At 33.7% G+C, this 27,292-nt stretch overlaps 1 protein-coding gene and 4 pseudogenes across 2 annotated transcripts; 4 read left to right on the top strand and 1 right to left on the bottom strand.

Annotated features, from left to right (window-relative positions):
- The first annotated feature begins 280 nt into the window (after positions 1-280).
- On the top strand, positions 281-1,131 carry LOC147920489 (uncharacterized). The gene is made up of 2 exons (XM_087501097.1): positions 281-883; positions 1,072-1,131. Exons 1-2 carry the CDS (start codon positions 281-283, stop codon positions 1,129-1,131), a joined length of 663 nt encoding a protein of 220 aa, XP_087357223.1.
- Positions 1,132-3,729: 2,598 nt separating this feature from the next.
- LOC147920488 (secreted RxLR effector protein 161 pseudogene) lies at positions 3,730-4,534 on the top strand (annotated as a pseudogene).
- A 2,478-nt stretch (positions 4,535-7,012) lies between these two features.
- On the top strand, positions 7,013-7,177 carry LOC109130830 (small polypeptide DEVIL 21 pseudogene; annotated as a pseudogene).
- Positions 7,178-8,750: 1,573 nt separating this feature from the next.
- LOC109130935 (small polypeptide DEVIL 23 pseudogene) lies at positions 8,751-9,508 on the top strand (annotated as a pseudogene).
- Positions 9,509-13,444: 3,936 nt separating this feature from the next.
- Positions 13,445-14,907, bottom strand: LOC104766279 (adenylate isopentenyltransferase 7, mitochondrial pseudogene; annotated as a pseudogene). The gene has a single exon (XR_015590595.1). The product of XR_015590595.1 is annotated as an adenylate isopentenyltransferase 7, mitochondrial pseudogene (transcript).
- Between the last annotated feature and the right edge of the window lie 12,385 nt (positions 14,908-27,292).

Below are 27,292 nucleotides of genomic sequence, written 5' to 3'. Positions count from 1 at the left end.
TGTGCAGATGGCAAAGCTTAACAACCTCTCCTATGTTGCCCTTAATGTCTCTGGAGATAACTACTTGCAATGGGCTTTGGACACTAAGATCCATCTGAAATCAAAGGATTTATGCGAATGCATTGAGGATGAGGTTGAATGTGCCGAAAAGGACAAGTACAAGGCAATTATGCATATACGCCACCACCTTGCTGAGAGTCTCAAGAACCAATACCTCACTGTTGAAAATCCTCTTGACCTTTGGACAGAGTTGAAAAACAGATAAGGACACCAAAAGACGATGCTCCTCCCAAAGGCTCAATTTGATTGGAAAAACCAAAGGATCCAGGACTTCAAATCCGTGGATGAGTATAACTCAGAGCTATTTAAGATAGTCTCAATCCTAAGGTTATGTGGTACAGAGGTTACTGAGAAGGACTTGCTAGAGAAGGCATTCTCAACCTTTCACACCAATAACATACTGCTTCAACAACAGTATCGTAAAAAGGGGTTTAAGACATATGCAAGTCTCATCTCTTGTTTGCTGCTTGCTGAGCAGAAAAATGAGCTATTAATGATGAATAGTGCATTGAGACCTCCTGGTACAGCTCCATTACCAGAAGCACAGAAGGTTGACATGACAAAGAAAACTCCTAAAGAGCCTAAAGAGCCGCAAGAGACTAAAGAGTCTAACTATGTCCATAGGGGCAAGTATGGCCGTGGCCGTGGAGGAAGTGGACGTGGTGGTCCTGGTCGTGGGAACTACCAAAGACACAATTTTGGTGGTCAAGGCCGTGGGAACCGATCAGGCTTCGGTCGTGGTCGGGGTAGAGGTCGCGGTGTATTTAAACCGCAATATAAGACCAAGTCCACTTGTCATAGATGTGGTATGGAAAACCATTGGGTAAAGACATGCATAACTCCTAAGCACCTTGTTGATCTCTATCAAGAGAATTTTATGCATTATGATTTGATTGGATTATTGTTTGGATTATTATTTTTGGTTAAAGTTCAATTATTTTATTTTCCTTCAATATATATTAGCTTGTTTTATTACTTTAAGTTTAAAACATAAATTCTTGTCCATTATAGAAATGGCTGAGGACAAGAATATACTTGTGGTTGATAGTGGATCAAGCCACACAATTTTGAAGGACAAGAGATATTTTGTTAATCTCATAATGAAAAATGCCAATATTAGTACAATTGCGGGTATAGCAAGCCTTAGTGAGGGCTACGGCCAGGCTCATATTTTATTACCTAATGGCACACATCTTGAAATAAGTGATGCTTTATATTCACCCAGCTCAAAGAGAAGTTTATTGAGCTTTAAGGACATTCGGTTGAATGGTTTCCATGTTGAAACAAAGGGTAAAAGAAACAAAGAGTTCCTATATATTACTGAAATCACCCAAGGACATAAGAAAGTCCTAGAGTTTATACCCGCACTAGCCACTGGTCTTTACCATGCTAGGATTAATATGATAGAAGCTAATTTGGCAATGAATAAGATGTTCAATGAACAATTCACTTTATGGCATGACCGGCTTGGCCATCTGGGTTCTAACATGATGCATAAGCTAATAATGAATTCTAATGGGCACACTCTTAAAGAGAGAAAAGTTATCCCTAAAAATCTCACGTGTGTAGCATGTTCACAAGGGAAACTTATTATAAGGCCATCACCAGTGAAAGTCACTAAAGAGACTTTAAACTTTCTGGAAAGGATACAAGGAGACATATGTGGACCAATACACCCACCTTGTGGGACGTTTAGATGTTTTATGGTCCTTATTGATGCATCGACCAGATGGTCGCATGTTTGCTTATTGTCAACTAGAAACCTTGCGTTTGCTAGATTGATGGCCCACATTATACGTCTGCGAGCCCACTTTCCAGATTTTCCACTTAAGACTATACGTCTAGACAATGCTGGTGAATTTACATCCCAAGCGTTTAATGAATATTGTATGTCATGGGGGTGAGTGTGGAACATCATGTGGCACATGTCCATACACAAAATGGATTAGCTGAATCTTTCATTAAACGTATCCAATTAATTGCTCGACCATTACTCATGAGGTCGCAGCTTCCTGTGTCGGCTTGGGGACACGCAGTATTACATGCAGCATAGCTTATACGCATCAGGCCATCTAGTGAACATAAATATTCACCATCCCAGTTATTAACGGATCATGAGCCAGACATATCCCATCTCAAAACATTCGGGTGTGTCGTTTATGTACCAATTGCTCCACCACAGAGAACTAAGATGGGACCTCAAAGGAGGATGGGAATATATGTTGGATATGATTCTCCCACCATTATTAAGTATATTGAGCCAACTATGGGTGATTTATTTAAGGCCAGATACGCGGATTGTCAGTTTGCTGAATCCGAATTTCCTATGTTGGACGGAGAGAATAACAAGCTGGTCAAGGAATTATCATGGAGTCAAACATCCTTAAATTGGCAAGATCCAAGGACTCTAGCATGTGAGGCAGAGGTCTAAAAGATTATACATTTGCAAAAGCTAGCTATTCAATTGCCAGATTCCTTTGTTGACCCAAAGAGAGTTATGAAATCGTACATACCAGCTTGTAATGCACCAGTACGTATTGATGTTCACAAGGAACACAATAATCAAGTTGCTACAGAGTCTGAGGCCCGTTTGAAACGTGGTAGACCATTAGGTTCCAAAGATAAGAACTCTCGGAAATCTAAGAAAGGTGCAAATCAAACCGAGATTAAGGAAATTATAGACATGGCCGCGGCAAATCCTAAGGTACCAAATGAGGTTTGGGACGCTGAATCTCAAGGTCCTGAAGGTATTGATAATAATGAGATCTCAATAAATTATATCATGTCTGGAATACAATGGAACCGTAAGAATGTTGACATTGATGAAATATTTGCATATAAGGTGGCACTTGAAATAAATGAGGACCATGAACCCACGTCTATATTAGAGTGCACTCAAAGTAAAGATTGGCCAAAGTGGAAAGAAGCCATTGACGTGGAGTTGAACTCTTTAAAGAAGAGGAATGTGTTTGGTCCGATCTTAAGGACACCATTCGATGTAAAGCCAGTTGGACATAATTGGGTCTTTGTAAGAAAAAGAAATGAGAATAATGAAATCGTGAGATATGAGGCACGGCCTGTAGCAGAAGGATTCTCTCAAAGACCAGGAATAGATTATGAGGAAACATACTCCCCTGTGATGGATGCAACGACTTTTAGATATTTGCTAAGTCTGGCTATAAGAGAAAAACTGGATTTTCGGTTAATGGATGTTGTAACCGCATATTTATATGGTCCATTGGAAAATGAAATTTATATGAGATTTCCAGAGGGTATTGAGCTCAAAGATAAGAGTGGTTCTCGAGAACAATACTGCATAAGGCTAGACAAATCCCTTTATGGACTGAAACAAAGTGGGCGAATGTTGTATAATAGACTAAGTGAGTACCTAGCCAAAGAGGGCTATAAGAATGATCCCATCAGTCCATGTATTTTTATAAAGAAGTTTGCAAACAAAGGGTTTGTGATCATAGCAGTATATGTGGATGATTTAAATATCCTAAGAACCTCTGGGGAAATCGCTCAAACAGTTGAATATCTAAAGAAAGAATTCGAGATGAAAGACCTAGGCAAGACTAAATTCTGTTTGGGATTGCAGCTTGAGTACATAAATGATGGAATCCTTGTGCATCAAATGGCATATACTGAAAAGGTACTTAAGAGGTTTAATATGGACCAAGCTCACCCATTGACTAGCCCAATGGTTGTAAGGAGCCTTGATTTGGATAAAGATCCATTCGGTCCAAAGAAGGACGGTGAAGAGATTCTCGGTCCTGAAGTGCCATACCTCAGTGCAATAGGAGCGTTAATGTTCTTGGCTAGCCACACTAGACCAGACATATGTTTTGCCGTGAACCTCCTAGCTAGATTTAGCTCTTGTCCAACCCAAAGGCACTGGAACGGTATCAAACATGTATTGTCTTACCTACAAGGAACGCTTGATTTGGGTTTATATTATACTAACTATAACAAAGAAGGTTTAGTTGGTTTTGCTGATGCAGGTTACTTATCGGATCCACATAACTCAAAGTCTCAAACCAACTATGTGTTTACACACGGTGGTACAGCGATTTCGTGGCGTTCTATGAAGCAGAGCATTGTGGCCACTTCATCTAATCATGCGGAGATTTTGGCAATGCATGAAGCCAACCGTGAGTGTGTTTGGTTGAGATCGATGACTCAACATATCAGGACAAATTGTGGCATGGCCGACGATAAGGAGTCGACGGTACTATATGAAGACAATACAGCCTGCATCGCACAGCTCAAGGAAGGATATATCAAGGGAGATCGGACGAATCACATTTTGCCAAAGTTCTTCTTCACACATGAACTACAAAAGGCCAGAGAAGTTCAAGTGGTACAAGTTCAATCATGCGACAACTCAGCCGATCTCTTCACCAAATCATTACCGACATCAACATTCAAGAAGCTCACACACCAAATTGGTATGCGGAGACTTAAGGACTTCTAGTGATGCTTAGAACAGGGGGAGTAATGCGTGATGTACTCTTTTTCCTTCACCATGGTTTTGTCCCAATGGATTTTCCTAGTAAGGTTTTAATGAGGCAGCATCCCCAAGCGTATTACAGAGATCCTTCTTAGCATTAGCATGGTTATGTCATTCAAGGGGGAGTGTTGTAAAACACGGATGGTGGATTTCCATAACAGGTCCATACACGGCCCATACACGGCCTGTACACGGTCCATACACGGCCCATGTACGTCCAAGACCATAAGGTCCATCGGTCCTTCTTCCTTATGTCAAAGTCAGTTTAGGAATTAGAAAGATAAGGCTTAGCCTTCTACTATATATATGATGTGCTAATTGATTAATTAATAAGAATAAGAAGAGAAAACCTTTTTCGAGTTTTTCTAGTTTACAACAGAATTATATATTATTAAAAAATAATTTGAACCATTAACTAAGTGATAGATGATAGATGTGATTTGATTTTCTCGTAAGATTTTTAAACGAGATGCCCTCTTAAAAAACTTGGTGGATGGAGATACGCTAACAAAAAATTTGCAATATCTATTTAACTTTCTCAAGCATGCGGCATCTATGAATCATATTAAGAAAGTGTCATTACGATCACCTACTAAAATTTCACAATTTTTAACCAGATCTAAATCATATCAGTGTCTCTGGTGGTGATGAAATTAGATGATCATACAATATATAGGAATATATTATTTATACCCAAATCTATGAAATTCTTTACAACTCAATATATTTACATTGCTTGATTGAGATGATTAGTTTAAGTTGTATTATATGCTTTATATCTTATATGGCTAAAATAATGACTAGATTTTTTCTCATAGGTTGGATTTCTTATTATTTCATTATTACTTTTATGTATAAGTTTTGGATTAAATCGATAGTTTCAATCGAGAAACCTCATGAAACAAAAATGTGGTGCAGATTAATTAAAAAGAGATGCAAACTTATTTCGGAAGACAGGAAGATTATATGTTTTGTGATTGCACCCGATATGAAAGGGACAGCTTGTAGGGCTAATACAATCAATTGAAGCTAATAGTTGAAGATAAGTCATAAACAGAAAAGGTGGTTGTCTTTTACTATCACTATTTAGTTTTTGTATGTGTGTCTGTTTGTTATCATTGTTATGGTTTATCCAAATTAATATTCTTATTATTTTTAGTAAAAGGAATTCTTATTTTTCTTGACCATGCATATATATATACATATTTACCTATATTTAGCTCAATAAATAAATAAAATAACTGATCATGTTTACAGAGAACAACCTATAGGATTGTGAATATATATAACACAGAAAATGGAAGGTCTAATGTAGATTGTAGACATTAGCATTAATAAAACGAAAAAGATGATAAGAAGACAATTACATATAAAGAAATAAAACTAAAAAAAAAAGAGAGATAATTTTAAATTAGTTGAGACAATCGAACCAAAATTGAAAAAGTTAAGAAATGACAAGTTAGTGGAGGAGGACAAAAGTAGAGTGAGAACATGGAGGATGAGTTTAAGAATGTGTATCTATGCAAATATTCAAAGAGTTGTTGCATGACAATCAGCACGTGAACTTGCTTCACTCTCCTACCTACAAGTGGACCATGTCCATCCATGCGCAAATCCATTATGCATGCTTTCATATGAATTGAGGTGTTGAGTACTGTTGACACACAAAAAAATAGAAGATGAATATCATCAGCACGGATTATCTTTTAGTTCGAAAGAAAATAAAATTCATGTTTCTTTTAATATCATCATTAGAGCTAATTTAAGATATCATATTTGGAGTAAATTTGAGGTTTTAAAATGATATTTTATTGTAGTGAGATTTTTTAAAGATGAATTTTACTGCAATATTAGTTTTCAAATGATATTTTATCACAATTGAGATTTAATTAGAGCTTACACGCATTTGTATTTTTTTTGCTTTGGAAATTTCTTCTGTTTTATATATTATATATTTTAAAACGATTTAAAATGAGTGTAGAGTCATTTTTTTGGGAAAATTAATTTTCTCAAAAAAAATAAATTAAAATATTGGTTAATTTTCTGTATTATATGAATATTTTGAGGATTTATTACTTAAAGGAAGGATAAGAATGTTTGATTATGAATTGATATATCGTTTAAAGAGGTGTTGCTTTTATTATATAGGGTTAGTTAATATCTAGCTAGCTAGTTTAATTTTTGTATGTATAGTTGTACATCCACCCACAAACACAAAACTGTATGGTGTAAATCATATACTATAACACACACAAAAATAAGTATCTTAAGCACGTAGGATTCCGACAGAGTTTCATGGTGTTTGGACACTTTGTATATACAGTGTTGGAGGTTGTGCTCAAGTATACAGGTGTGGGATTGTCGCTTCTTCCTTTGTTCGTACGTGCAGGTGTTTGCACGTATATATATGTATGCGTGTGTGTGTGTATGGTAGATGTTGCCATGTTGGAATCCAACATATCTGGAATTACTTGATGAGTCAGGATGATGGAAAAAATGAAAGAGAGGTTGGAGAAGATAAAGAGGACGATGAGGCAAAATAAAGCAAAGCTTCATATCATCAGAATTTGCATCACTATGCTTCTTTCTTCCGATGATAACTCTTAGCTAATCTTCTATGTCTTGTTAATCTTGATCTTCAACTTTTTCTTTCTACTTAGTTTTCTACCAAACGTCGCCATTTATGGTATAAATTGGAGAATAGTATAGTACTGTGTAAATCATTGGACTTGTACAAATCTCTTAAGCTTGAATTATACAGAAGAAAAGTGTTTTAATTTCTTTGCAATTTTCAACGACATGATATCCTTAAAGATCTCATATCATAGTCTAGTATCACATTTTTCTTTTTTTTTTGGGACAAACTTCATAGTCTATTATCACTAAAGTCTAAAAACTTACCATAAAAAGTCTACAAAATCTATTATAATATGTAGTATTTGTGTGTCTATATTTTGGGCTTCGACAAATTTAAACGCTACATGTACGTTGGTGATTTGATTGATAGAGTGACTATACGGATACACTTATAACCTTATTGAATATCTACAATTATTGGAATTACAAAACCCATCACTTCAGTTCATTCTGGACAAGTAAATATACTATCAAACAACAATATACGACTAGTTTATTTATTTTCCACCACATGTATTATTTCAATTCAAAGGCTAAGACTTAAATTATGTAAATTATAATAATTTAAAAAAGAAAAACAAATAATGGTACTCGATAACCCGACCAGTACCAGCACCAATGGGTAACAGCTGCATGAAGATTACCTATCCATACATTATTATATTCGTTTATGCGTCGCATTATGAAACATCAACCAAGTAAAGTAGAAGGACGAAAGACACGACTGCTTAGTTTTAAGTTCGTTTTATGTCCCACACATCTTTACTTGTGAAAGTGATTAAACAAACGCATGATCCAAGACCCGACAATTAATTGAGTTGTGTTTATTATCTAGGGGTGTTAATTGGGACAGTCCAACCCGGTTTAGTTTCCAACTTGAATTATTATTTAAAATATCTTGTGAGTCGAGAGTTTTTTTAAATGCTAATTTTTTGTCCAAATCAAAAACTAAAATGGTTTAGTTGGAAATATATCCAAAATCATAGACCCAAAAAAAAATATGGTAGAATTGGTCAAAAAGCCAAAAAGATAATAAGTGTATCTGACTGCCCTATTATAATCTCGAAACCTAAAAATCTATTGAAAGATAAGTTTCTTGAGAAATTAAATCTATGTTTTACTTTAAATTAAAGATAAGCCTATCTGACTTCCCTATTATAATCTCGAACCCTAAAAATCCTATTGAAAGATAAGCTTCTTGAGAAATTAACTCTAAGTTTTACTTTAAATTATTGGAATATGAGTTTATAAGAGATTTGTGTATGTGAGCCTCCACTCAATATTTAATCTATAATAGTCACAAACTTAATTATCTCTACTTTTCTGTTTTGTTGGGGTCGGAAAAGGAAATACATTTTCAGAAAAAGTCTTCAACTTAGAATTGTCAAATCGGGCAAAATCGTACAAAAATATTCATGTAGTAACATGCATGCTCTATACGAATAGGAACTATATGTATATGTACAAACACGTAACTATCAATTTCCCTAACATTAGTTTGTTTTTCTTCTTTTTTTTTTTGGATAAAAAATGTGATAAGTGAGAGTGATAGATGGAAGCAAAGCCAGTGAAAGAAAAAAGACAAGAGAAGCAAAACAAGTAAACTCAGCTTTGTCTTGTAATCTTCTGTAGAGTGGGATTCCACTCTTTTTGTTCATGTCACCTCTCTCTCTCTCTCTCTCTTTAACAAACTTAACTACAACTTAAGCCTCTCTATTTATTCCCTACCTCTTTGTACTTCTCCCTACTCATAAACAGCAACACAGAGAGATCTTAACATTAAAAAAAATGAAAGAGACGACAGCACATCCAGGGAGGTGGTAAATGAAGATGAAGATGAAGATGAAGATGTTGTTAAGACGAGATAGATCGGGTCGGATATCGAAGCTCCGGTGCTGGAATTGGTGTAAAGAGCAGAGAACACGAGCGTACATAATCTGGAGGTGTTTGCTTTTCTTGTTACGGTGGGATGACTAATGATCGAACAAGAATAGCTCGTTAACACACTATGTACAAAGTCTGAGGGAAAATCAATGGAGAGGATGGATTCAGAAATTTTGTTTTTATTTCGAGTCCTTAGAAAAAAATGTGTGTATATGGATTTATTAGTGTTAATTAGTTGCTTTTATATAGTAATCGTAAGTTCTTACCAAAAAAAATATATATATAGTAATCGTAAGTAAATCTGACAAAAAGCTGATGTTTATTAGCAATTTAAGGATAAAAGTACTATTAACGTTTTACCCCATTTTGATTAGTGACAGAAAGTTAAAAGACTCCGTTTTAAAATACTGTATTCTATCACTTTGGTATTTTCCATAAAATTCAAAAAAAAAAAAAAATGATCCATAACAAAGTTCTCTAAAGATGACTCGTTACACTTGTATATGTCATGTAAAATAGATTGATTGGACGTGTGAGGATATAAATTGTTCTTATATAACTTAAGTTCATGAATTAGTTGACATATAAATAGAAACCATTGTACACAAAAAAAAACTATTATGACCATTCAATACTGGGCAGATAAATACATTTGAAGTTTCGAAAGAAGATGATATGTTTGTACAGCCACTTTTAACTTCAAATGAATTTTACTAGCTTTGAGACATAATTAGTATTCTCTTTTATAAACAAATGTCCAAAGTATCAGATTCAAGTGTTTCAGTTAAACAAAATATGAGAAAACTATCCATGTGGTTGCATTGGATGCCTCTAAGACCAAAGCGTGTTTCAGAATTCAGAGTAAACAGAGTTTCCGAGATCAAAGATCTCCACAAAATGGAAACGCATTTGAAACGCGTCAATGACTTTACGGGTAGTCTATTTAGAGTTTCTATTGTTTATGGATGGAGCGAAACAATCGACTTCAACTGGAATCAACGATGAGAAATAGGGCTTTTTCTCCTTGGGAGTCAAGAAACCCCAAGAAAAAATTTGGTTCCTACTCCAACCATGGTTCCAATTACACTAGACTCTAATAATTGGGAGATGCTGAAAAGACTGTTCCTCTTCCTAATCAAGAGACAAATAAAACTGCTATGGGACTATAACACTCTTCTAAAGCTTTGTAGTTTGTACCCTAAAATATTATCAGGATTGGTTCAAAATTATGTGTTTCATTGGGCTTCCATTAGAACTGGGCTTACGGGTTCTTGAACTCTAAAAATTGTTTTGAGAGAATACACGAGATTTTAGAATACATAGGATAGCGACATGCATGATAAAAGAAACTAGCATGTACTTGTTAGTAAAATTATGATGAGAATGAGATGCCCACGGATTACACGCATGCATAAGGACGGAACAGTGTCTCCAAAGGCTCCATCTTCAAACACAACACAAAAGAAGGAAGACGACAATGTGACGTGGAAATATATATTCTCTCATTGGAATAAAATTGTTTTAAATTGAAGTTTTTCTTCTTTTTGTGTTTATGTGCTCAGAACTGAACTTTGGCATTGAACTTAGGTTCTCTCTTTGCAAAAGTTGATGTTGACCTTTTATATTCTTCTTGTACACATAGAAAAAGCTAAGAATAATAAGAACCAGACTCCTAAACAAAAATGGGCTTTAAAAAGCAAAAGCACAAGTAAAAGAGACGAAGACATACCAAAATCGAAGGCCTAAAATTCTGCAATTGTAGATTCTAGATAGCTACGAGCATTGGTCATATATTCATATTCCCACTGTTTCAGTGTCAAAGTGTTGTAGTTATTTTCTTGTTTGTTCTTGAAGCTGTAACTCAACATCTAACTTTATGCTTGTTATCGATAAAATATTTCTTCTAATTATTTATATAACTTATTATTTGCTTAATTTTTACTCCATGCGTTTCATAATATAAGCTGTTTTAGACAATTTTTTTGTTTTATATTATAAAATTGTTTTTCAAAATTTTCTGCAAATTATAAATTACATTAATATTTTATGATTATTTTATATTCTGCAGTTTTTGTGATTGGTTGAACTTTTTAGAATAAATACTTCTTAATATGCATACTTTTATTTAAAATATTTTACATTTTGAAACATAGGAAATAGTTTCAGTAAGTGTAAATATCAATATGGCGTTTTTATTTTAAAAAAAATTCCTTGTAAGAAAATAATTTTGGTTAAAAGTATAACAAAACATTTCCCTTAAAAATAGTGGGACTAATTTGAAGATAACGAGATAAGCATGGCCCCGATATCGAATATGTAGAATGCAATACGATTGAGGGAAGAAAAGAAAAGAAAAGAAAGCGGAAATTAAAGAGTATATTATATAACCCATTGAAATTGTACCAATAGAATCGGTATATTAAGAATAGCCAACATAAGAAGATTATTTATTTTCTTATTAATTATGTCAGGGAAAGATTCGCCATTTTCTGCAAAATATAATAACACAATTTCCATTTGCGTCACAATAGGATAAATATAGAATACTGAGGGGAATAAATAAAGAGCAGCTTTTGGTATTTGCCATGTTCAGTCTCAACCTTTGATTTGTCATATTTTGATATTTTGAGCCCTAACTTGGAGCCATCATCATAAATATAATGTGAGTTAATATAATTTTTAAGACATTTCTATTATAATATTTTTGGTGTGTGTTTGTGTGTCAATATATAAATTGATCTAATTTACCAGTTGAGCAATAGTGATTACGGATTAGCCGACTGTATGTATTGGTTAAGGTGAATGAGAATATCGAGTCGTAAACACATTTTTATATTTAGTGCTTTCAAGTTCATCTCAAATTACTAACCCCACAAATCATTATCAGAAGTTCACAACATCACAACTGTGAACCCAAAAAAAAAAATCGTTTAAAAATTATAAAACCAAAGAAAAGGGTAAAGAAAGACATCAGATGCTGTCTCCTTATGACATTTGTTTAGTGTTGTATAGTTCATCACCTCCTTTGTCCTCGATGCGTTTATGACTTGACGTGTGTAGTACAACCCCATTTAATGGATGGTTCCATATGAATAACAATTAACATCAAAACTAATAATAGTCGATACAGAACATAAATTAGTGTATTATCGAAAGTAATAATATGAATGACTCTCACAACTGTACGAACGTCATTCATGATTGAATCAATCAGATTGATGCAACCTTCTCCACATGCTTTTGCTCTTGTGTACGGAAGATCCTAAGACTAAGAGCTGCGCGTGCGTTTTATACAAACTCTTTTGACATATAGACTGCTTAACTCACTTCACTAACACACCCCACGCGCTCGCTCTCTCTCTCTCTCTCTCTCTCTCTCTCTCTCTCTCTCTTTCCTTGTTCTTTCTTCGATTCTTCCCTTTCCTTTATAACCTCAAGATTCTCCTCCTTTCACTTTTTTCTTTACTATGATTGTTCATTTGATTTACTTGAATTGTCCCAAAATTCGATGCTACATGAAAGAGAACGAGTAAATAGATGACTTAGAAGCCAGGAGTCAAGTAGTCTAACTACCCTTGTTTCGTTTGTGCTTATATGGGTAAAATGGTCTCCAAAGTGGGATCCGAAAAAGATAAGTTATGTTTTTTGCTAAGAGAAAGATAAGTTATGTTTCACGTATGAATATGTAATTTTCAGCATGATTCTATATAACCTATAGTTTACTGTCGGTTGTATAAAACTTATTGTATGGTTATTATTGCTAAAAGATTTTCAGTATATTGTTTGATCTTGTAAACAATCAATCTCATATAGTGAGTTTCTAAAGAAATACCGCCGAACCGTAGATGACTTACATTTTAATGGGTCGAACTCCTAAAATCCTAGTGTGTTATGTCCTGATTCTGTTCTTCTTCATCTTTCATTTGTTCCACATCTGGATTTGAGTTTGTAATTCATTGTTAATGGATAATGAGTTTATGAGTGATTGATTCGTCGGTTTATCTCATTCATGATGTTTTCGACACAACAGTAACCTACATACTAACACAATTATTATTAAAATGAAGTATTTTTAATCCGTGTTTGCATGTGGAATCTACGATGATATAAACGTGAACACAGACACATAACAAAAAAATAAAATAAAAAACAACGTATTTAACTGTTATAATTAACTTTTTAGCTGCAACCAATAACATGAATGCGTAAATTTAAGGCCAAGATATATATACCAAATACAACAAAAAGAAAAGCAATACAAAATAATTGCATTTTTTATATAAACAATTACACGTAATCTAATCGTGGCACAAGGAATTATAACTTTCGGTTATCATGAACTCGTGTGGTCAATAGGTATCAAACAATTAATATTAACCGAATATCTTATATACAAACATTTTAACAAAAAAAAAAAAAAAAACTTTTTGTTTTCTTTTTTTTCTTTTTTGGGGTAATATCTCACACATGCGTACGTTGCGAAAACCTCCGTGGAATCACCACCACACATAAGAAATCTTTAATTCTCACACTCCAAAAAGCTTCAAATGATCAATAACAAAACTTTTCATATCATATTGTGGGCTCTACTTCCACTTCCTCCGCCGTAAGACGACGCCGCCAAACAGTGCTCAACATCATCACTTTTAAGTTGGTTGTTATTATTATTATAAAACTTATCGACGATCCTCTCGCTCGGTCTAGCTACGAGACTATCCCAAGCCTCGTCTTGTTCTTCTACGTTATGTTTCAAGAACACCTCAGTAGCGTCCACGCGGTGCATAGACAACTTCCACTTCTTGTTCAGACGTTGAATCTTTTTAAACTGTCGACAAGCTAATAACTCTGTGTTCTTTTTGATATTTTTAACCGCGACGTCAAGCATCATTCTTTGTGTGGCACGGTCAACTAGAGATTCGTAACGTAAGTATTCGTGAAGCTCGGGGACTCCGATAGCTCTTCGTATCCCCACGGAATAGTCCGCTTTGGGATTGAATACTTCTCTCACTTCTTCGAGTAATCCTGTTTCCATCATGCGGTCAACGCGTTTTGAGACGAAGGAGTTGAGTACGGGTAAGGACACGTCAACCCAAATGAAACAGCATTCGTAGTTATTTAACAAGAACCCTGAGGTATGGTTTGCAAGTGCTTCAATGTAAGAGTTTGATCCACCGGCTACTATGGGAAGCTTATGGTTCGCTGAGAGTGTTGAGATTGCTTGTGACGCAAGGCGGCTGTACTGGATGGCCGTTAGGTTTCCGAATTCCGAGTCTAATACTCCGAGCAAGTGGTGAGGCACGCCTCGGGATTCTTGAGGGGTCACTTTGTTTGTGAGCACGTCGAGACCCTTGTAAAGTTGAATCTTGTCGGAGTTTATGATCTCTGTTTGGAAACGAGTTGCTAGGTCGATGGCGAGACGAGTCTTACCCGATCCGGTAGCTCCCATCACAAAGACGACTTTCTCTTTGGGATGGAGAAAAGAGTTGACATTGACCATAGATACCTTGTTTTTGAAGCTCAAGATTGGTTGTACCTGCTTCAGTGCTGAGATTGAGAACTTCATGATGATGATTGACTTTTTTTTTGTGTGGGAAAAAGATATGTTTTGTTGTTTAGTCCTTTTTGGTAGACCACCTCAACGAGTCGTGAGCCGTCAAAAAACTTGAAACTTCTTAGGAAAGATCAGAATTGCGAGAATGAGAGTGAGAGATAATGGTGAATGGTAGCAAATGCTATACAAGTATTTAAGTATTGAGGTATGAGGAGAGGATATATATATACACACCATGGGCATAGCCGTGTTTCCTCTGACTTTGGTCTACAACCTTATTAAAATAGATTTTAGAGGTCCCATCTATAGTAAACTTTACTAAGAGTTATTAGTTAAACCCTTCGTAATTTCACAACGAAAATTTAACAAAATTACCAGAAAGAAAAACAAAATCCTTTCACAACAAAAATAATCCTTCTAGTTTGATCTTATGGGTTATTTAAATCAATAGTTACATATAGTTTAACTATACTCTTTATATTTTTTAGTTATCTTCAGTATATTTTTTGTGATAATTTATTATATTACTATTGGTTCAACATGAAGTTCAAATCTTAATTATAGCCTTATAGGTAAATATGTAATCTCCAAGTATATTTGTTTAAAATTAAAGACACTATTTTAATAAAAATTTGTAAAATTGCTTAAGATCTGTGAAACCATATATATATATATATATATGAACTTGGATGAGCTATATAAGAGAGGGTCATACAACTCACTAACCAGGGTTTCTTAAACTTTACTGCACAACAACAACAAAAGGTCACATCTATCTTGTTTTATTTTTATTCTTAAATTTACTAATCAATTTTAAGCTATCTTTTGTAATTTGATCTGATTACAATCAGTCATTCAATTGATAAAAGAACTACACTTTAATGAAATATAAAATACATACTATATTGTACTTTTTTGGGAGTCATTCTCCTGGTCGAATCTTGAACACGTGTGTATCTATTACCCTCTTCGAATAAAGGACAGTGCTCTACTCCGATCCAATGCATATGAAGTAGTTAGATACACACACAAACACTCGTACATTGGTGCATGTATACACACATATGAAAAATATAAATTTCATAACACAAGTTTTGAACTCTTCTCCTGTCAGTAACTCAGTATATTTCAGTGGGACATAAATAAAGCAGCAAAGTTTTGCAAATCTAGGTAACATAAAAAATAAAGTTGCAAATTGTATGTAGCTTATCATAATAATAAAAATAATAGAAAAGCTAAAGAACCCAAAATTCATCTGATTTTAGTAACTGAAAATTTATCGAATAAAGATGGATCCGTTTCCAGCCGGTAACTAGAAAATCCCAAAGATTTGTGAAATGGGCTGGTGAATATGGTTGGAAGACAATTTTGCCTCAGTCTATAGTAAATTTTATTTGTATAAACCACTCTTTAAATTTTGGTTTGAATTAATTAATATATTTTAAAAAGTACCGAAAAAATTAGACGGTGTTGTATGCATAATTTATGGGCTGCCTGTATTAGGCCGTGTAATATAGGGTTTCAACTCTTGTACCCCTGTATTTTTATGCTCTACCTATTACATTTGTTCTTCTCAATTGCACCTAAATTAATTGAGTTCTATGCAATTAAACAAAATAAATTAAGTTCATAAAAAATAATTTTTTGTGTTTTAAAATCGATAATTCGCGATCACTGTACCACGATTGCTTTAACCCGACTCAAAATATCAGATCCGACAAATTTTTTTTTGATGTTATCCTATCTAATAAAACCAAATCGGATTGGGGAAAAACAAAAATTAGGTTTTCTTCTCTTTTCTCTTCTTCTTCTTCCTCGAGACCAAGAAAATCGAGTTTCTCCTCTTCTCTTCTTCTGTTTTCTCGATTTAATTTCTTCTTCTCCAATTGCTTCTGCTTCGTCGTTTGCTTTGGGTGTCACGAACTGAGAGTCAAAAGCATCATCGTCGGGTCCGAATTAAACGAGAGGGCACAAAGATGTCGTAAGTTTTGATATATCTCTTACTTGATGGTTATTGATGTTGGATTTGTTTTAATTTGTCCCGAATTGTTTCAGTTTGTTGGTTTTGAGAGTTTGAATAGAGTTTGAATAGAGTTGTCTGACAATTAGGTTCATATATTTTTACTAATGTAGTGATGATGAGGTCGAGTACAATGAGGGTACCAAAGTAGAGAAATCGATGATGAACAATATTGAATCCGAAAGTGAAGCCGAAGAAAATGTTAGAAGGAAGAAGACGAAGCCAAAGCCGAAGCCGAAGCCAAAGCCAAAGCCAAAGAAGGAGAAGAAGAAAGCTAAGAAGAAAAAAGAGGTTGTTGAAGAATCTAAAAGCGAAGAAGAATCTGAAAGTGAAGAAGAATCTGAAAGTGTAGACCAACGTATTTTGGACCTCTACATTGTCCACCACCATATTTCTCAGAACATTGACATCTTCTAAAAGCTGCTTATGTTTGCTTTCAATCATTCTTATCTCCTCTACAATAGCATCATCAACCCAACGGAACATGTGTTTTTCCTTTTTATCCTAACATCATGTCCGGATCGGAAAATCAATCATCAACCCATTGGCAAAATATTTGATAAATTAAAAAAACCAACACATAAATAACATTACCTTCACGCCCTGCACGCATCTGTAGAATCTCTGATACAGATTCTCATCTGTTTTCGAAGTGAACATTGTTATTTCGTTACCACACCAGCACCTAGTCGGAACTCCTCTGTGAGTAGTTCCCGAAGTCAGCTGAGATGAATTAGAATAAAAAAACTGGCTCATACTTCCAGTTAAAGAGAAATATTGAAACGAAGATAAAGAAGAACTCGATTTTCTTTGTCTCGAGGAAACAGAAGAAGAAAAGAGGAGAAATTCGATTTTCTTGGTCTCGAGGAAGAAGAAAAAAGAAGAAAACCTAATTTTTGTTTTTCCCCAATTCGATTTGGTTTTATTAGATAGGATAACGGGAAGAAAAAAATTTTGTTGAGTCTGATATTTTGAGTCAGGTTAAGGCAATCGTGGTACAGTAATCGCAAATTATGGATTTTAAAACGCCAAAAATTGATTTTTATGAGCATAATTTATTTTGGTTAATTGCATAGAACTCAATTAATTTAGATGCAATTGAGAAGAACAAATGTTGTCTAGGGAAAATAAGTAGAGCATAAAAGTACAAAGGTACACGAGTTGAAACCCTATACTAGATGGGTCTAATACAGGCAGCCCATAATTTATCTGCCGTCATAAATTAGGAGGCTTTACGTCATTTCGGAGACAAAGCTGTTTCCAAGCAACTGTGGGATACCACCAAAAAAAAAAATTAATTAACGTTTAACAATATTTATAGACCCACAAATTTTAATGAACACATCTTACATTATATTTATATATTATTGTCACACCAGTGGTCTGTATGTAGATAATCAAAGTCAAAGAGTTTTAAAGCTTCAACAGAATTTTTGGTTTAAAAAAAAAACATGAGTAGTGTTTGTTGTTTCTACTTTCTATCTAACCAAAAGCAATAACAGCAGTAAACATGAACCAATATTTAATTCGTTTGGTAATCATTTCTTGTAGTGATCAAAATATAAATGAGAGTGTAATACGAGAAAATAGCCTCCAAAATAAAAGTTTCTTATATTTTTGCTAGGTTTGGAGTATATATAAAGATATTCCAATAAATAAATAACATCAAATACAAAAAAAAAGTTAGCTATGGTTAGTCAAATCAAATGGAGAATTTGTGGTTTTGTAATAAGGATTCCCTAGGCTCTCAATAAATATTTTATTACTCATATATTCTTTTTGTTAATTTATTATTACTTTGTTAATTAGTTATATCCGCAGATTGAAACAACGTTGCCTATAATTTGAGTGGAGTTGATATTTTTGGAAATCAGTGGTAAACTAGAATTTAATTTCCCAATTTAGTGGGTTCTGAATCTTCTGATGCTTAATTATATTTATGCAGTTGCGTAATTTTAATTTTGTTCAAACAGTAGGTCCTATACTCCTATTGATCATACAAAGTGGTAAGATTTTTTCTTTTCTAGTGGAAAAACAAGCGGCAAATGATATCAAATTAATTAGAAAAACATAAGAACTAGCAATATGAAAGTACTGAAAATATTGCTTTTGACCATGTTAATCCATTTTATAACGCTAATTTTTAATAATTTAATATATTTTTTTGGTAGATGAGAGGAGACAATGTCTCCTATGATTTATTAAAGTAAAAAAAAAAAAAATACACTCGAAACGATGTGAATACGCAGATCCAGCCCTATCCGCCAGCAATTCAGCGTTAAGAACATCTGGACAAACATCTAAATATTGAAAACCCAACGATAAAGAAAAACCATAGTTGGCTAACCCATCAGCCAAACGGTTAACTTTCCTATAAATATACGTAATACGGATTAACCAGGCCCTTGAAATAAAGTCATAGCACAAGTGTATTAGGAAGGACATTGGATGAGAATCACTTATTCCTATGGTAAGAAAACAAACAACCATCTCCGAGTCCACCTCTAACTCCACACACCACATATTACATTCCCAAGCATACAGAATCCATAGTATACATCCCACAATTCCGCTAACAAAGCAGTGCATATCCCGATTGATAAATATTAAAGCTTTAAATTCCATATTATTACCAATACAGAAAAATGGTAAAATTTATACCACATTAATTCGAGTTACCAATCAAATTAATATATATATATATATAAACCATAATCATATCATAATTCTATTTGTGATATTTTCAAAAAATACAAAAATAAACAATACTTTACATTTGAGGTACCATAACATATCTTAAGCTGTAATTAGATTTTGTTAAGAAAATTATTATTTCAATATTTAAATTTATTAATATGATTATTTTAAAATGACATAATTCAAAGCGGTCATATTCATTTAACTTATCCTCCCCTTTACTCTATCCACTGTTTTGATAATCAGTTAGCAACTTAGCAAAACGTTTAACAGTAATGTGAGCTTATAGTTTTGCATAAGTATAGTTTTAAGAATAATTTTAGTATTCCAAACTTTGCTATTTGAGTTTTTTACTATAGACATCTCACATTTAGTATTTTTTAATTGATATTTTTTGTACACTTTAAAGAAACCCATTATTAATAAAAACTAAAATTAATTATAATTTTTTTTGAAAGACATTCATCATCAGCAAAGTTCACTTTGTTTTTAACCTGTCTAATTATTTATTCGTCTACTAGATTACATTCTTTATAAATATATAAAATTCGTGGTCTAAGTCAACTCGTATAGGAGTAGTCATGGCCTATGAGATTTAGTTAGACTTGATTAAGATATTGCACCTCAACATAATGTGCCTCTTCACACATTTCTTTATTAATTTTAAGTACCATTTTAAATTATAATAAACAAATATCATATTAAAACTCATAATGGAGCATAATCATCATTAGCTTATGAACCGTCAAAGGAGTGGTTCTAGTTACTTAAGGTTGCTTGCTTAATTTAAATAAGATTATCTTAATCTCATATGTTGTCTTTCATATCAAGATTAATATATTAGACTCTCGTTCGATTAGCCGCTTCTTTAAATTTATTAGTACATAATAAATAAATTACAGTGGTTTAAATTCAAATTATAATAAGATAGCTTGAAATAAGGACTTCATTAGTTTCCCATAAACGTTATGGTTGCGAAAATCATTTTGAACTTTTTCTTAGCTTGACTAGACTTTGAAAGTTTTCTTAGCTGATATTAATGTCTGTGGTAGCAAGAGGTTGCGAATACTTGTTTTAAAAGAATTTTTATTTACTATATTAACACAACAACAAAAATACAACAAAATTTCTTCTTTATTATATTATCTTATGGCATTGTTACAATAATATTTATTACTAACTAATATATATATATATATATATATATATATATATAATATAACTGTCAAGCATTTTCGTACAAAAATGCTCAAAACCTCTTAAAATATCTATCTCAATTAGTTATATTAATATTTATTTAAAAGTGAATTTATATTACCATCTCCCTTCCTAAGGGGTTAGGATACAAATTTTTAAAACATAAATTTATATCGAAGATGTTGAGAATTTCCATAAAATATTTTACGAACTTATTTTCTTGTACTAGGAGTTTTTATTATTATTGATATTGATGTATTTTTATTTGAAAAGCGTAAAAAATGAGCAAAATAAATAAAAAGTGAGTTTTAAATTGTAACTGCTGAATTCTGCATATAGTAAAAGTCTATAATAACAGAAAATAGACATAGTTTTCCCTTGCGATGAACTACAATAAATCATGTGTCTTTAATTTTCTTGTTTTAGTAGTTTCATGAGGGTTGGATTTGAAATGCAATTCTTAAAATAAGAAACATTTATTTTTAAATTAAAATCTACAACTTTTGTGTATTTTATTTCTCTAACCACCCTTATTAGTTCTATCCCTACCAATTTACCTAAAAGAATCGATAAAAAATGTAACAATTATAGGTTGAGGTACTATAATTTTAATTATACTAGGAATATAACGTAATTAAATAAACTAAAGTTGGAAAATAAAGGATGGATAAAAGCACAAATGATCGCATCATACGTGTAACCACACAATCTATGCGTTATATAACTCATCATATGAATTTATTTATGTTTGCAAAGTTTTCGTCTTTACATTTCTAATGGAAGAATCATTAGGAACATAACAGTTCCTTCTTTTAAAACATTATCTATACAAAACAACTTGACCAAATATTTATAACTTGTAAAGCATGATCTATTATTATATATACAAAATATTCCATCAACTATTTGTTCATTTTCTTATATTAAAGTTTCTTGTTTCTGTTTATTTAATTTTGTATATAATGTGAAAATTATATTGTAAAAATTTATATAAAAATTTCTTATTTATTTTAGCTTTGGAGAATTGAATTATACTATAAGGCTTAAAGCATTGTAGTTTTACACTGATGTATGATCCTGGTATCACCCTCTTCTAATTAGTTAAACTACTAATTTATAGTATAATTTATTCTGAAGCATTATGTTTATTTTTTATTGTGAAAGAAAAAAAAAACATAATATGCTCGTCTGATGTTTGATGAACTCTCATGCTTTGTAACACATTTGATTTTTACTATTCGGAGACTAAGAGTGTAATAGAAGCATCTGTCGACGAAAGGATTACCTTAACATGAAAACCCAAAAAAAATTCTTGTTGTGGAAGTATAGTATTGCTAAACTCATATTGTCAGCCGATGTTAGTGATAATCGGAACGATGGAAGATCCATTATACCAGAAAATATTATATATTTATACCCTACTATAAAGATGGCTTAAATTTCCCAAAAGAAAAAAAGCAATCTGATGGTGTTCACATGATAATAGACTAGTAATGATTGCATAAGAAGCCGTTGCTTATTGATGATGCTCTGAGCGTGCGGATTTGATATCACTAACGAGTCAAAAGTTACAATTTGTTATGTTGCTGAAACATGTGTGGGAATGGTGATGATGAATTGATGATTTGATATCACTAACGAGTCAAAAGCTAATAATTATATTGATTAATTACTAGATGTGAATTTTTTTTTATTTTGCTAAAAACTAGATGTAATTGTGAACTATATTATAAGTTTGGAGTCAACAAGAATCAAACGAGAAAATATTTAGAAAATAAATGTGGATTTAGAGAAAATCTAGAGAAAGAACTAGAGAGAAACTAGAGAGATAAAATGACTTTTCATCTATTTTCTTCTCTTATACATAATTCTTATTTATAGAGGGAGGAGACAAAGAGAGGTTGAGAACCAGTGGTGAACAAGTGTTTCAAGTGTTATGGCATAAAGAGAGACACATGTTGTGATGGATACACACACATTTTACAACACTCCCCCTTGAGCATCCATCACTAGTGATGAGTTACACACTGCTTTATTAAAAACCTTATCATGGAAAAACCTATTGGGATAAAAACTATGACAAGGGGAAAAGAGTACAGTTGTGTAAACTCCTCCTCGAAAAAACTTCAAAGATCTCGTAGATGCTGCATTCCAATATTATGAATATGCTTTCTGAATGTGCTAGTCGGAAGCGCCTTTGTGAATAGATCTGCTGGATTGTCACATGAGCGGATATGTTGGATATCAACTTCCTTCTTTTACTCGAGTTCTTGAGTGTAGGAGAAAAATCTTGGAGGTATACGCTTTATTCTGTCGCTCTTGATGTAACCTTCTTTGATTTGAGAGACACAAGCAGCATTGTCTTTAAATAATGTTGTTGGCTCTTTACTGGTGACTATTCCACTCGATTCTTGTATGTGGTTAGTCATTGATCTGAGCCATACACATTCCCTCGATGCTTTATGAAGAGCAACTATTTCTGCATGATTTGAGGAAGTGGCGACCAAAGTCTGTTTCTGTGAGCTCCATGAGATTGCAGTTCCTCCAATTGTGAAAACATATCCAGTTTGGGATCGGGATTTATGTGGATCTGACAAATATCCTGCATCTGCAAAACCAACTAGACCAACCGAAGAGTTTATAGGATAGAATAATCCCAAGTCAATCGTACCTTGAAGATAACGGATAATATGTTTTATCCCATTCCAATGCCTGCGAGTAGGGGATGAGTTGTATCTTGCAAGAAGATTTGTAGCAAATGCAATGTCTGGTCTAGTGCAATTTGCAAGATACATGAGTCCACCGATAGCACTCATATAAGGTACTTCGGGATCAAGTATTTTCTCGTTGTTTTCACAAGGTCTGAATGGATCACTATCGATATTCAGAGATCTATTGACCATTGGAGTACTCAAAGAAGTCGTTTTGTCCATATTAAAGCGCTTTAAAATCTTTTTCATATAATTTGATTGATGCACAAATATTCCATCTTGGAAATGCTCTATTTGAAGCCCGAGACAGAATTTTGTCTTTCCAAGATTGTTCATTTCAAACTCTTCTTTCATATGAATTCTTGCATCATCAATCTCCTTTTGAGTTCCAATTATATTTAGATCATCAACATATACAGCAATGATCACAAATCCCGATGGAGATTTCTTTATGAAGACGCATGGGCATATTTCATTATTAACATATCCTTTCTTCAATAGGTATTTGCTTAAGCGATTATACCACATGCGCCTAGATTGTTTTAATCCGTAAAGTAATCGCTGTAATTTGATCACACAAATTTCATTAGACTTAGAGTCTAATCCCTCATGAATCTTAAATCCTTCTCGGATTTTCATGTATATATCATTATCTAATGATCCATATAAATATGTTGTCACTACATCCATAAGGTACATTTCTAAATTCCTAGAAGCCGTTAGGCTCATTAGTACCTGAATGTAATTGCATCCATGACTGGAGAATATGTTTCTTCATAATCAACTCCAGGTCTTTGAGAAAAACCTTGTGCAACAAGTCGGGCTTTATATCGTGTGATTTCATCTTTCTCATTTCTTTTTCGCACAAATACCCATTTGCAACCAACATGTTTTACATCTTTAGATGCAGTGACAAGAGGTCCAAAGACATTTCTTTTATTGAGGGAGAGCAACTCAAGTTGCATAGCCTTTTTCCATTTCTCCCAATCAGGTCTATGTTGGCATTCTGATACGGACCTTGGATCTAGATCGTCTTTTTTCATGATCGATCTCTTTAGAAACAGAAAAAGAGAATATTCCATTATCATCATCGATTTCATCTCTATACCATAACATTCCATTTTGGGCATAGTTAATAGAAACCTCATATTTTCTGTATCATCCTGAGGACTTTTCTCTTTATTTGGTTCTTCTTGAACCTTTTCATCTCCCATTTTCTTTTTCTTTCGGGGATTTTTATCTTTAGAGCCCATTGGCCTCCCCCTTTTCAATTGAACCTTAGGTTCATTAGCTTTGCTTCCATCAAGTTCCTCTCTAGGAATTTCAAATCTTGATGGTGCATTTGCAGCGGGGATATATGACTTTGTCACCCTTTTTGTATCTATGAACGCATCTGGTAATTGATTTGCCAAACTTTGTAAATGTACAATTTTCTGAACTTCCAGTTCACGTTGATTTGTAGGGGGATCAAGATATATCAAAGATGGTGTATACCATGTAATATCTTTTGGTACTTGTTTAATTCCTCCCCCTAACACCGGAAATTCATCTTCATTAAAATGACAATCGGCAAAACGTGCCGTAAACATATCACCAGTTTGCGGTTCAAGATATCGAATTATACTCGGTGATGCATAACCGACATATATGCCCAATCTCCTTTGTGGCCCCATTTTTGTTCTTTTCGGTGGGGCTATAGGAACATAAACCACACATCCAAAAATACGGAGATAGGATATGTTTGGCTCTTGGCCAGATGCTAATTGTAAAGGGGAATAGTTATTATATGCGCTTGGTCGTATTTGGACCAATGCCGCAGCATGCAATATAGCATGACCCCATATAGAAATTGGGAGCTTTGTTCTCAATATTAATGGTCTAGCAATGAGTTGTAGCCGTTTAATTAAAGATTCAGCCATGCCATTTTGTGTATGAACATGAGGAACCGGATGCTCAACATCGATTCCTATTGACATACAATAGTCATTGAAAGCTTGTGAAGTGAATTCACCAGCGTTATCAAGTTTGACTTTCTTTATGGCATAATCAGATAATTGAGCTTTCAACCTAATTATGTGGGCTATGAATTTTGTGAAAGCCGTGTTTCGTGTTGTCAATAAATACATATTTGACCATCTACTAGATGCGTCAATCATTACCATAAAATAACGAAACGGCCCGCATGAAGAGTGGATAGGTCCACATATGTCACCATGTATTCTCTCTAAGAATAATGGTGATTCATTCCCAATTTTGGATGGCGATGGCCGAATTATGAGTTTTTCTAGAGAACATGCATCACATGAAAACTCATAAGATCTAAAAATCTTTTGGTTCTTCAATGGATGACCATTGGAATTTTGCACAATTTTTAGCATCATGACTGAACCAAGATGTCCAAGTCTTTCATGCCATATCTTAAATGTACTAGTAAACTTAGAGTTCACAGTAACATAAGATGCAAAATTATATATTTTTGTGCAATACAATCCAGAGGATAACATTGGCAATTCTTCCAATATATGTTTCTCCTTAGATGTTATGCAAAGATATTCAATGCCATTCTTAGTAAGAGTTTCTATATGATATCCATTTCTTCGGATATCTCTGAAACTAATCAAGTTTCTATAAGACTTAGGGCAATATAATTCATCAATTTCAAATTTTGTTCCCATTGGCATTGAAAAATTGGCTTTTCCAAAGCCTATAATAATCTTTGCATTACCACATATAGTGCTCACGCTTCTAGCGGAGTCTTTTATTTTGAGAGAGAAGAAATATTTTTTCTCTTTAAGTATTGAGTGCATTGTAGCACTGTCTGCTAGACACATATCTCCATCTTCAATCTCAAAATTTGACATTTTCTGAGATAAAATATTTATAATAAACATTAATGAAATAACAAAAAGTTTTACAAAAAAAACTTATTATATATTACAATAAAACTATTATCCAAAAAAAAACATTTTATAAACATAAAGTACATATCAAATTATGACAAGGCATATCGGCCTTATTCGCATGATTTTCCGTTTTCATTATCAACGAGAAAATCTGCTATATCAAGATGGGGTTCATCGTTTAGGCCATGGAAAGAAGGTCCAGCTTTATCATAGATGAGGTTGGTCTCAACATCCCTTTCTTTTGCCTTTTGGGATGATTGGTACAGATCGACAAATGTTTTGGAATACGACATGTCTGATACCAATGTCCTTTCATGCCGCATCTGTAACAAGTATTTTCACCTTGTTTCTTTATAACGCGACCAACATTATTGATTTGAAGATGCTTGTTATTTTTTCTTGCGTTGAAGTCATTAGGAGAGAAACCTCTTCCCTTTCCTCGTCCACGACCTCCTCCACGACCATGACCACGGCCTCGACCGCGTCCGCGTCCACGTCCTCGTTCTTGCCAATTATTATAGCTGGATGTAGCAACATTCACTTCTGAAAGTGGAGCTGATCCAGTTGGACGGGTTTGATGATTTATCATCACAAGCTCATTATTTTGTTCAGCAACATGCAGAACTTGCATCAATTCAGAATATCGAGTATACCCTCTTTCTCGATATTGTTGATGCAGGAGTACATTTGAAGGATGAAAAGTTTGGAATGTTTTCTCGATCACATCATAATCGAAAACTTCTTCTCTGTAGAGAGCCATCCTTGAAGTGATTCCGAACAAAGCGGAATTGTACTCACTTACACTTTTGTAATCCTGAAACCTCAGGTTTAGCCATTCAATGTTTGGCTTTTGGTAAGATCACATAGTTTTGGTGATCAAACCTATCCTTGAGAGCGATCCAGAGATCTGCAGGATTTTCTCTCGTGATGTATTCATTTTTTAAACCATCGTGGAGATGGTGACGCAAGAACATCATGGCTCTTGCTTTTTCCTCTTCTAACCCCGTTTCTGACGGATCGAGGGTTTTGAGAAGCCCATTCCCTTTCAGATAAAATTTTGTATCTAATGCCCATGTCATATAATTTTTCCCAGAGACATCAAGGGGGGCGAATTCATGCTTT

The sequence above is a fragment of the Camelina sativa genome, chromosome 19 (genome assembly GCF_030686135.1).
Source record: "Camelina sativa cultivar CO46 ecotype springtype chromosome 19, ASM3068613v1".
Lineage (NCBI taxonomy): Eukaryota > Viridiplantae > Streptophyta > Magnoliopsida > Brassicales > Brassicaceae > Camelina > Camelina sativa.
The sequence above is the reverse complement of the archived record's forward strand: the minus strand, read 5'-3'. Positions and strand labels throughout refer to the sequence as shown.

Excerpts from the sequence above, each read along its gene's own strand:
- LOC147920489 (XM_087501097.1), top strand. The coding sequence starts at position 281 with ATGCTCCTCCCAAAGGCTCAATTTGATTGGAAAAACCAAAGGATCCAG. Across the intron at positions 884-1,071 it reads GTGGTATGGAAAACCATTGG|AAATGGCTGAGGACAAGAAT; the intron begins GTAAAGACATGC and ends TGTCCATTATAG.